This window comes from Mustela nivalis (genome assembly GCF_964662115.1).
Source record: "Mustela nivalis genome assembly, chromosome: 1".
Taxonomy (NCBI): domain Eukaryota; kingdom Metazoa; phylum Chordata; class Mammalia; order Carnivora; family Mustelidae; genus Mustela; species Mustela nivalis.
This window is the reverse complement of record NC_139020.1, coordinates 17,802,902-17,815,443: the sequence shown is the minus strand read 5'-3', so window position 1 is coordinate 17,815,443 and position 12,542 is coordinate 17,802,902. Positions and strand designations below refer to the sequence as shown.

At 42.6% G+C, this 12,542-nt stretch overlaps 1 protein-coding gene across 6 annotated transcripts in view; it reads right to left on the bottom strand.

Annotated features, from left to right (window-relative positions):
- APP (amyloid beta precursor protein) overlaps positions 1-12,542 on the bottom strand; it is a 262,818-nt gene that overhangs the window by 15,479 nt on the left and 234,797 nt on the right. For 3 of the 6 annotated variants that reach the window (XM_082694233.1, XM_082694235.1, XM_082694237.1), the window contains 2 exons: positions 12,006-12,227; positions 3,877-3,930 (listed from right to left, as the gene is read on the bottom strand). In XM_082694233.1, the coding sequence (XP_082550359.1) occupies positions 3,877-3,930; positions 12,006-12,227 (276 nt within the window). The remainder of the gene's footprint in view (positions 1-3,876; positions 3,931-12,005; positions 12,228-12,542) is intronic. The other 3 variants (XM_082694234.1, XM_082694236.1, XM_082694238.1) reach the window with 1 other exon arrangement.

Below are 12,542 nucleotides of genomic sequence, written 5' to 3'. Positions count from 1 at the left end.
AGCTAGTGCTTTCTTTTTTCATCTTGATGTACGTGGAGCTCTAATTTCCTCCTTGTAGAAGATCACTCTCTAATACAGACACAAAGTGGGACCGTTTCCCTTTCTTTCTCATCTTAGACCATCCCTCAACCCCTGACCTGTCCTGAGAGCTATGGGGCTCTTTGCTCTTTATTTTCTTGCTATGGAATAAATTGCATTTTCTCATGATTTTCAATTCATTCTAACCTCTAATCTTCCTGACACTACGCTTATTAGGCTGGGAAACTAACGTTCTGTTATGCCTCACTGGCTATGTATTTTTAGCTTCCCATAGGCCCTTTTAAATTTAAGACAGAGGCATAACCACAGTAATTTATTTACAGATCACCCTTTTGCTGTCATCAGGATCTAGCAACGCAACAGTTAAAATTATATTTCTGAGACGTTAAGAAAAGTCTCTTCAATAGTCTTTTAGTTTTGTGCGACCAAAATTTCCTCAAAAACACAGGAGCTCTCTACTCAAAACTGTAAAAGCCCACATGACTTCTGAAAGGAGGGTGAAAATACTTTGGGTACTCAAACCAAAACTCAACTTCACGTAAGAAGTCAGAACCACGATAATTAATGGTAGCTCAATAGTCTACGAGACTTTCAGCAGAAAGAGACCTTTCTAGTTTATTTTTGTATAGCATGGGCAATCACTTTCTATACATTAAGCAAAGAATTTCTATACATTAAGCAAACCTCACTAAAAGGGAAGAAAAATTACTAAGCTTGCACAAAGGGAAACATATCGGCAATAAGCTCACATTGCATGTGATGAAATGTGATGTGTAGATTTAAATACCTCATCAGGAGCTTTGCTTAAGGCTATCAGAGGCCTTTCTAAGCCCTGCTGTGACTCCAGGTCTCTCTGTCATGGTAAGTGAGCAGAGTCTGTGGTTCATTTGAGGGCGGAAGGAGGCACGTCCCTCATGAAACCTTTCACATGGCTTGGGGGCAAGGACTTGGTCTCCTTCGTGAGGACTGGAGAAGGTGGTAATAAAGTATAGTGGAAGGTGTAGCTTTCCTCCCCCTGTGAAGAGCTTGTTAATGTATTTTCCTTCTTTATTCTGGTCCAATGGTGTAACCTGACCTTCAGAGCCCATTTCTCCCTGGAACTCAGCCAGAGTAGTACTTGAAATGGCCACTGAGCCCAGAAATCACCACTGATAACATGCTTTCCATACCTGACACTACATTCTAAAAGTGACGTGCCCTGGGTTTTCAGATATGAAAGACAAAGAGAAGTCACCTTCCTCTGTCACGATTACACACAAACCCTTTCTTTATTTGTGTCAGACTGACAACAGCAATTATTTAACAACGATGCCATCAACTGAATGACACACTATGACAATCCTGGGAAGAAGGTTCTCTAGGTTTGGAAAGTCTAAAGGTATACGCTGAACTCAAGCATGCAGTTTCCTACAGTGTAATGTTGGAAGAACCCAAACTTATGCATTCAGTTTCCTACAGTGTGATGCTGGAAGAACCCAAACTAATGTTACAAGCAACCAAATGTTGGAGGGACAGACTGTAAGCAGAGAGAGCACGCTAGGCCTCACGACCCATCCAGCAAACAGAGCTACTCGTAAACTAGCATCTTCCCCACTTCAGATCTGATCTTTCTTTCTTACCTACGGCCCTTCTTTTATTGGGGAAGCCCTAGCCTTACCCAGTACAAGAAAGAGAGTGGAGTCTAGACCACCCTCGTGTTTGATTCCCTCCCCTCTTCTTCACCAGTGGATCAGACTCAAATCTTCTGAAAGCTTTCCCGAAGCTGAACTCCAGCGCGCCTCGGTTAACCCTCTGTGAGTGCCTCGTCTGCTTACGTCACAGGCACCCTGGGTTACACCTTACGTGGGCCCGCCTTCCCCTGCTTTTCTAATTCCATCTCCTCTTTTAGAAATGCCAAGTGTGTTCCTTCTGTTACATTTCAGGATCCTGAGAACAGGGACTTCATCATTTCGTTTCTTTCCACCCACCACAGCATTTAATGCATTGATCTTTGTGAAATACCAAAATGAAATACTGCTGTTACTAAAACATTGTTACTGTTGTAATAAAGACTTCAGACGGCTTCCTCTCCAGACAAAACACCTCTAACTACCTTCCAGCTCTTCCCTTAAAACCGACTGTTTCAGAGAAATCTATGGAAGTTATTTTCATGTCCGATTTTTTTAAAAGAGGGGGGAAAATATCAACTTTGGTGGCATCAACCTCCCCTCCCTCATATTGCGTTTAGAACACAGTGGCCTAGGGGGCCCAATGGAGGAACTTGATAAAATTGCTTGAAAAAGAGTGCTTCTAATTCACTTTTTATTCTTATAGATGAAAACCATCCCTTCCTTAAAAATAAAATAGAGAAGGCCGTTAAAAAAAGGCCCAAGGCAAACGACCATCCTGAGGGGATCTCACCTGGTTAGAATGGACCTGACCCTCAGCCTTGAACTCCACCACCCTTGGCCTTGAACTCCACGGGAACAGAGAACCACGGGTAACAGGCTAACAGTGGGTATCAATGGCTGGCTCTTAAAATTCACTTGCATGACAATGGCAATAAGGAAGACATTAGGAGAGCCCGAACTGTGTCTGACTTACTATCATTTAAATTCCTCTGAAAAGCCCTCAAGGCAGAGATTCTTAAAATGAGCCAGAGCAGCTGTCAAGACAGTCACTCAGCTCTCCCTGCGGCCTGTGAGCAACCAACGGAGGCATGAAGATGTCACAAGGCGGCTCGGAGCTCTCATCTAGGACTGTGTCTGGGGACACAAGTGACTTGGGCTGGCAATGGCAGTGCGAGGGGCCAGGTCTGTTCTTGGCCTGCTACAGATAGCACCCGAACCAGGGACCTCCGTGTGTTAACATCCTCCAACAAGGGGAACTCCCTGGTCCTTGACTCTTGCATGGAGCCATTACAGGGATAAGGAAGAAAATACATATGGGAAGGTATGCATTGTTTGTGGAGTTAAATCTAGAATACACAGCCATGTCCCAACTCAGTACTCTGATTCATGGAAAACAAGGGGTACTATTCGTTGGGCAGAGTTGTGCACAAGGTCAAAAACCAGGCTCGTGTGTATTTCTGTTGTGGAGTGACACCGACTTTTAAAACAGTTTGAGATAAAGGCTGAATATAGAACAAAGGGTAAACGTGTGTTTCTTTTAATGCTGGAGAAACTGTAAAAAAAAAAGTGTCTATTTCAGTGTTAATGGGAATTTTAAGTGGTATAAAAATTAAAGACTTGTATACAAAACAATGCACATACAACCTTTCTGTTGTTTTAGTTACTCATGGAGAGTAAGTCCATACAACCCACGAGAGAGAAAATGTATACACTTCTGGGCTCTAGAGGTAGTCCCTTTCTGATATATTTAGGGTCACAGCTGTGTGAGAAACTGACTGAAGTTTGAGCCCAATTCAGTCAGAAGAGGACCTGACTGCACACCGAACAAGGAAGGAAGGAGGAGATGCTCAAAGCAGAAACTACTTCGTCACTAGAGAGAGTGCATCTGTGTGGTTTTCCATTTTTGAGGACAGAAAGGTCTAGATAGTCTTCTCCATTTAAAAAAAAGGAAAAAAAAAAAAAAACCCCAAACCCCTTAAGTTGGATGGGCTCTTTCATCATTTGAAAAGGAAAGCTCAGAAAGAAAACCAGATTTCTTCAATAGGAAATTGGGAAACAAAGCGTAAGGAGAAGCAGAGGGAAGGTTTGAGAAGTCTGGTTCCCACGGTCATTTCAGATCCTCTCTCTCGGTATCTGCAGTTGAGGGAGGCTCATAAGGAAGGGCAGAGACGGCGGGGCTCGAGTGCAAGCACAAGACGCGGGGAGGCAGAAGGGAACCGCGTTGTACCTGGTCGGGTGGTCAGTCCTCGGTCGGCAGCAGGGCGGGCGTCGACGGGCTCAACTGGGCACAGGAAGCGAGAGATGCGGAAAGCAAACGAGACAAATCGAGATGGTGAGTTGTGGCTCCTGAACACGGAGCAGGGAAAAGCATGGGGAACACACACGTTAGAGGAAAGCAGCGGCTGGCAAAGAACCAGTTTATCCCGAGTTTCAGGGAACGGGAGCGGGACCACTTCAGAAGCCTTCCGGCTCTCCAGGGGCCAGCCCCACTGCTGAGGTTTCTGATAAAAACACTTGCAGGATATGCAGCAACATCAGAGAAGAGGGGTTGGGGTGTGTGGATTTCCTTCTCATAGAGTTTAGGGATGGTTTCTTGGCTTTTGATTAGAGATAAAATACAATATACCCAGCCCAGTGAAAAATCCTGGAGATACCTCTTTTAACAACTGTCCGATCTTCTCTTATTTTACAGTTAATTAACTACAAAAGGGCTCCATTAAATCCCCAGGGGAAATGCAAATATGGATTTGTCGGGAGAGGAACATCTCACCACATAATCTGCCACTCAGTGCACCAAATTTGCTCCCATTTTGAGGGTAGAAGAAGTAAACCAGAGAGTCAGTCTCTCTAATTTTAAAAACCAGTTACTATTTTAATAGATAACAGACGGTTGTGGTGTGTGAAATGTGAGTACTCCCTTTTGTATTTTTCAACTTCTGCAATTTTTCCTTTGTGCGAGTCCTGGGCTGGAACCAAAGGAAGCGTGCTGGTGGCACCGTGGTGCCCGCCATTGCCTGCCATGAGCTGGCCTTTCCAAAGAGCTTCTGAGTCTCAGAAAGTATTAACTTGAACTTAGACTGGTCTTTGAAGAAACGGGCAACGGAGAGAAACCAAGCTTTAAGGATTAATAAACGGACAAAGGGGCAAATAAAGCCGAGGGAGGGGAAAAACCCCTTGGGTAAAAGCCTGGAAAATAGGAGGTAAGAAGGTAAGGAAAGGTGAGCAAAGACGTCCACGGGAAGGTAAGGTGAGCTCGAGGGGCTGGCTTCGGGGTGAGCAGTTTCGGGAAGACCATCCGGCTTACGGATGCTCACAGCCCGGCCTTCCGAGGTGGGATCCCACATCCAGATCCATCCTGAATGTCCCATGTTGGCAGAACAGTGAGGGAGAAGAGAGCGGCAGGGAGTCAAGCCTTCCAATTATAAAAAAATCAGGTTTCTGAGAATACGAAGACATCTGGACAAGTCCGAAGAGCAACGGGGTTTGGGCCTTTGGCATGCTGAGCGGCAGGACGGCGGGGAGGAGGGAGCAGGCCTCCCAACCCAACGCTGGCACCAGCACCCGCACCACAAGCAACTTCGGGTGAAAGTCCACCTCTGAGGCTGTTTCTTCATATGTAAACAGCCTCTTCTCATTGTACTGAGAAACAAAACAATTTTAAAACCTGTTTCAGAAACGCTCCCATACTATGAAGCTGGGTTTATTCAACCTTCCCTAATGAATCTTGCTGAGAGAATGTCTAATTTCTAGTACTTTCCTGGTTTGATAGGTTAAGACAGCCTTCTGCAACTCACAAATACATTTGAATGGCACGGATTCTCTGTGTTGTACCTGTTTTCCCATCTGCCACAATATTTAGTGAGGGGCTTTATTACTGAGTTCCGGAGGGGTTGCTGTATTTTTGAGGACTTCCTCGGGAGAGCTCTGGTGGTGCTTCAGTTGCAGAGAAGAGCACGTCCAAGCAGCACACTCATAGAGCGAGAGAGGAACTCGAAGTGGGGATCCTGTTCATCGGTGGCTAAATCATCCGAAACTGTCTTTGACTCATGAGGGAATCAGCTGTTAATCTGTGGTTTAAATACAGGCTGAAGAGCTGTCCACTTAAATGCCACCACTGATTCACTCTGTGATCTTGGGCGAGACACATTCTTTCTAATCCTCGGTTTTGTCTTAAGTAAATGTGCCCACATACACATTAAAACCTTATAAATGATAAAGCACTATTCCACAATTCCTTAAAGAAATGCAGAAAAAGCAGCAAATGCACGGACCCAAAAAAAGAAAAAAGGTCTGAAAGATATTACCACAAAAGCTAACATTAGTTATTTCTGGGTGAGGAGATTGTTTCTAGAAGCTTCTCTGCCTTTTTCCCCCATGTGCATGTATTGTTTGAAAACAGTAATAAAATCTTGTCTGTTTTTCAGAAGGTGAAAAAATTAATAGTTTACTGACTTAAACCTAGCCTGCTTTAACTGTTTGAGGCTGATTCAGTATGAATTAATATTCAAAAAGTAAGTAACTCCTGTGTTCGGTGAGCAGACATCAATTTTTTAAGACAGTTAGGACATCGGTGCTAAAAATGCGCATACACATCAACAAGACAAAGTGGTGCATTATTTCCCAGTCCAACAGATACTTTCTAATTTTCCAAATGAACTATTGCTCCCTGAACCAGAAGGTAACTTCAAGATAGTGTTCAGAACATTTTACAGTAGCTGTTTAGTAAATTTAAAGATATGAAAGCAGTCATCTTAAAACTCAAGCAGAAAGGTGTTATTCCCAGGCCTTCCGTAGCTTTGAAGCACACCTTCTCCTCAGAGAAGTCACATTCTGGGGCTTCTGGGTTTGTTCTGCGGCTCCTTATAAGAGATGAGTTCTGAGCTGAACGCGGTCAGCACAGCCTCCCACCAGGCCAAAGGAAATCAGCAGGAAAATACTTCTACACAGACAGAAAACAGGCCTGAAAATGACATTTTTTTTTCCAATTTTAGCACTTGCTTATATATTTATTTATTTTTTTAAAAAAGATTTTATTTATTTGAGAGAGTGAGACAGAATTCAAGTGGGGAGGGGCAGAGGGAGAGGGAGAAGCAGACTCCCCACTCAGTAGGGCGCCCGACATGGGGCTCGATCCTGGCACTCCAGAATCATGACCCGAGCCAAAGGCAGGCGCTTGACGGACTGAGTCACCCAGGCGCTCCCATATTTATTTTTTAAAAAGATTTTTAAAATTTATTTATTTGAGAGAGAGAGTGTGTGTGCGAGCAGGGGGGAGGGGCAGGAGGAGAGGGGGAGAGAATCTCAAGCAGACCCCCCACTGAGCACGGAGCCTGACATGGGGGTCGGTCTCACGACCCCGAGGTCTCCACCTGAGCTGAAACCAAGAGTTGGATGCTTAACCGACTGAGCCACCCAGGTGCCCTCAATTTCAGCATTTAAAGAGATTTTATCATTGCTTTGTTATTACTCTAATTAGAAATATACCAGTGGGCAAGTACACGTTGCAATTACAAATATGCAGTCTTAGAAAACCTGTTGTGCCTCTTAGAGAAGCTTAGTGTTTCATGTATGTATTCTATACAAGGAAGCTGACTGTTGGCCACTCTGTGGCTGGCCTGCGCAGGCAATCGTGACAAGGCAGAACAAACACAGATGCCTTTAGCCAGACGCCTTCACGATCCACAAGAACAGTTTCTTAAGTAACAGCTTCACTGTGGGTTACTCAGTTAAGTTCTGTGGATCTGAAAAAAGCCACAGGAAAATCCCTCAAGGCAAACTGGCCAAAGAGCCTAAGATGTCGGAAAACTGTGATATGCTTCGTTCTTCAATATAAATTAGAAGAAGGCCTGGGTGTCTGACCCTCTCTCTGGACTTGACTGACTGTTCTTAAGAAAAAGCAACGACCTGTTGGTAAGCGTCGGAAACTCTGATGATAAGGACTGCATGAACAATCAAAGGAAATCTTTGAGAACTTTAGGTATTTTCAGTGGCTCTGTGTGTGAGCCCATGTCTGAGACACTCACAAGGAACAAGGCCCTGGGGAAAGGGAAAAGGGGAGGAGATGGTGAGAGCAGACAGGGGGTATTTTAGGACTGTGTCATTATATGGTTCGTTACATTGTTAATATAAGGATATACTGTTTGGACCACAGGGTGATTCTCCCTGGGAGCAGCTGGTAAAAACTCTCTAATGAGATCCTGATTCTATGGAAAGAACAAATGAATGGACAAATGAATGAAAGGAAAGAAGGAAGAAAGGAAGGAAGGAAGGAAGGAAAAAAAGAAAAGACAGGAAGGTAGGAAGACGGAAGGAAAATGAAAAGAAAGAAAAGAAAGAAAGAAAGTTACATTAAATATTTACTTGGTTTGTTGTAGATACTTTGCCAAGAGCTTTGCCTGCCATCTCATTGAATGCTCATACCTTATCTCTGAATTTAGGAATTATTATTATCTTTGTTTTACAGACTAGGAAATAGCCACAGAGGCTCTCTATGTTGCCCACCACGCCCAGCAGTGCGGAATTTAAACTCTGATGATCCACCCGCCATTCAGGAGTCTGGGGTAGCTTCTGTTCTGTGGGGTGGTGGGGACGGGGAGCAAGGATGTCAGATGTCGTGCACAGGGCACTCCCACACGAGTAAAAATAGCCTCGAATCCTCTACAAGTTCCTAAATTCCTGCTGGACATTCATTTGTCTATGATTATGTGGGTCTAGAGCATAGCTCAGTTCAATATACAAACACAAAGCATTTTTTGCATAGCTCTTACTGTAACCTGGATATGCTAAGAGTTCATCACCGGGTAAAATGGGGAGGGAGACTGTTTTCATCACAGCCCTCCCAAGAGTTCTCCACTACGTCAGGAACTCATCCACGGTTGCTCATAGAGCCTGAATCGTGGAATCAGCCCTGTGTCAGTCCGCATTTGTATCTCTCACATCCACACAGGACAAAGACATGATCCCGCCACTGTTTCCACTGGCCGCCACTGTTTCCACTGGCCGTCAAGCCCAAACACTTATGCCTTGAAACACTTGTTACATATTACATCCATTATATTGATTTTTCCCCTGAAATACTGTCAATCCATTTTATTTTAAGATTCACTGTTAAGGAGGCTTTTCAAAATGTTATAAAAGGAGTGTTGGGTCTGATAACACCAAGAACCAGAATTCAAGCTCTGAGATCCTCAATATTCTTGCCTTGTAATACTCTCATGTAAGATTTTGTTATTTGTCAATGACAGGTGTTTATTTAACAAGAGTATCAGCTCTTCCTTTGAGGCTTGGGCGATGTGACTGGCTGTGTCCTGGACAAGGATCCAGAAGCACTCAATGAAGGACCGTGCCCAAGTGGGCATCTTGGCGGCACCCAATGGTCTGCAGTGTGGGTCTATGTGCATGAGCACAGACAGTCTCCTAGGACCAATGGCGACAGGCCACTCTCAGAGTCTACTTCTGAGGGGAGGTGTTTAAGTCCATTGCTCTTCTGGGATACCTCCAAAATCTATTGTTCTTAGCCTTCCAAAAGCTGATCACTTTGGAGAAATCTAGTAATTAACCCAACTTTCCTTCTTCGGGTTATCTGGCGAGTGCTGGGGGAGAATCCCTGCTTGCCTCCTAATTTGGACCAAGACTTCTTTCTTATTTGATTTGGGAGGATTGTCAATGGGTAGAAGACCAGGAAAGCGGTGAACATGTTGACAGTGTCATTAAGGTTTGGGTTTTAGGAAGCAGTTTGGGTAAAAATAGTTCTTCCCTCTATTTCTCCTTAAATAGAACAACAAATATCCTTGCACTTCTTTCCCTAAACAGAGTGGGTCAGTTTGCCTACTATTTAAAAATTTTAATATTAGCCAAATGTTTACTAGAATGCATATACTTTTTAATGGAGACCACATATATGCATATGACCACATAATTATACATATGGAGTCAGGATGAAATGCTTGGAGTACAGAAAGGAAGAGTTATTTAACTGTTGGTGTTTCTATTACAAATATGATAAATGCAAAGTTAAATTTACCTCATTAAAGATACCAAGGAAGTGTGTGTTCATACTAAGCAGTTAAGCTCTCAATATCTGATAGGGTGAGAAAGTAAAGAGAAAATGTGAAATTCAGGAAATGCAATACCTTCTCGAATAATACACATTTTTTGCTATTCTTAATGGTGTCACTGCATTTCACTGTATTCATTAAATTAGAAGAAGCTAACATAAACAGGGCTGAGTGTCTTCGCTGTTGTTGCTCTTACAAAAACTCTGTATAGCCCACATTTGTATAGGATTCACAACATTTAAGAGAAATATCAAGTATTATATCAAACATACACAGTAATTTCTATAAATCAATTTTTACTCTGCTAATGTAGCTTTACTTTGGCTTTCTAAATCTTCTAAACTTCACCATAAATAAATTATAATTTCTAGTTTCTATTATTTTTGTGTGCATGTGATCATAAAAATTTAGGTCGGCTCTGAAATAGGTTTTATCCTACTTTTCCAAAATCAACAAGTAATGGAAACTATTAAATGCGAACATTTTATTTATAGAAACTATGTATTTCAAATATGTGAAAAGCTCTTCAATTATGAGAAAGTGATAGGAAGTTCCTTGTAAATTATAATTTTAGAATCACTGCAGTTGAATAAATTCTCAAAGACAGAGTAATTTTTAACAAAGAACAGTCTAATCTATGTATTTAAATTTGTTTTTTCATAAAAAGCTATGAGTTGGACATAAATGACAAACATTTAACAGTATTTGGTATACAGGGCATTTTGGTATAGAGGGTTATAATTTTCCACCAAAGAAGTTTGTCAGACTTCAGTCAGATGTGGGACCTATTTCTCCCTTAATTAAACAGCTCAGTATGCTAAAGGAAATGAGGAAATCCAGTGTGCATTTAAACTTACAAATGAGACTGGACATTTTCCACAAAGAATTTTCATTAGTGACAGAATGATGAGGATTTTAAAAGACCAAAATGTACCCCCCACCTATTAAAAAAAAGGTACAGTTAACACTCTATTATTAATAAATTTAATAAGGAAGTTACCCTTGTAACTGAAGTTCTTTGATTTTTAGAAGTCTTTAAATTTTTTCCCGTGTCAGAATTATTTTTATAAACGGTGAAGTCTTCATTACATTTGATATAAATGACACTGCTTTTCGTAGCTGGGATTACTACTATGAGGTGCCCTTTTTTCAAATTAATGAAACAAATTTGGGGAGATTACTCATATGGAGACTGTTCATAGATTTTCTTTCTTTCTTTTTTTTTTTTTTAAAGAATTTATTTATTTATGTGAGAGAGAGAGAGAGAGAAAGGGAGAGTATGAGAAGGGGGAGGGTTAGAGGGAGAAGCAGACTCCCTGCTGAGCAGGGAGCCTGATGCAGGATTCTGGGACTCCAGGATCATGACCTGAGCTGAAGGCAGTGGCTTAACCAACTGAGCCACCCAGGTGCCCCCACAGAAAGATTTTCTGTAACGGTTCCTTAAAAAAAAAATACGTCTGTAGTATACTTAGGGTCTGATACTGAGTCTAAATTTAATCCGAGGCATACACTGACGGCATTTTGAGGTCTCCCTACTGTAGTCCTATTACAATTATTACCACCATCCAAACTTGCCACTTTAACAAAAGACACTCACAGGTGAAATCTGGTGTTCTTAAAAAAGTGCTATTGGTGTTCAGAAATCAAGGTGTTCCCATGTTTGAAACTGTATACTTCTAAACATGTAAAAATGTTTAAGGAATAAAAAGATGTTCTCTTGTGAAGAGATATTGTTTAGAAGTTTCTGTTAAGAAATCCCTGTGAAAGAAAGTATATCTGCCAATGTGCAAATTTGTTGACAGCGAAAATCTCTAAGCTATCGTAGGAAAAATCATGTAGAGTGATACACTTCTTCATTTTGACAGCTGCCTTCAATTTAACTTTCTAAACACAAAGTTGTTTAAATTTTCAGCAAAATTACATTTTATTTGTACGTGGTTATCTTTGCTTTTAACAGTCAATGCAATCTGAAATTTAATGCACTAGGTTATTTAACCTGCAAAGACTATTTTGCTGCTTTCCAAATCCCCACGAAAACTTCTTCCCACAGGGAGAAACATTTACATAATTTCATCCCCTGTTTGCTTTGAAGGTGGGCCTGGACTGGCCACTGCCTCATAAACACGCACTGAATATTGTTCTTTTTTTCCAGAAGCAACAAAATACCTCTTGGGGAGAAAGTATTTTTCTTCCAATGCATATAAGAAGTCACTACTCAAGAATATCAGGAAGATGTGTGTATACACACACACACACATATATGTACTGGAATGTTCTTATTCACTCCAGGGCCGCTTACCTTCATTTTCTGTATTGGCCGGCACCGAGTCGACCCCGAAAGGATGCCAGGGCTGGAGGTCGTCCAGGCTGAACTCCCCATTCACGGGAAGAAGCTCCACGGTGGTTTTCGTTTCCGTCAAGGACGGCACGAGGGCATCGTTTCCGTAACTGATTCTTGGTTCGCTGATCATGTTGGCCAAGACGTCATCCGAGTAGTTCTGCTCTTTCTGAAGCAGCTCATCTAAACAGAACAAAGCCACGTGCATGGTGGGTCACAGCAACACGTATGACTGCAGCCCTGGCTCCCTTTTCCGGTCTCCCCCATACAAGACCTGCGCTGCTCTGTATACACGACCTCATGCAGGGCCACGAGGTGGGTACCACTGTCAGCTCCATCTGACAGATGTGAAAACTGAGGCCCGTGGCAGTTGAGCCACTTATGTGATACCAGAGCATGTGCCCAAGGCAGGATGTGAGCCCAGGGAGAACGGCTCCCACCGAGGCTGCAGCTTAGAACGGCTGCACCACTCCTCCCCACAGAGAAAGTCCTCGAGAG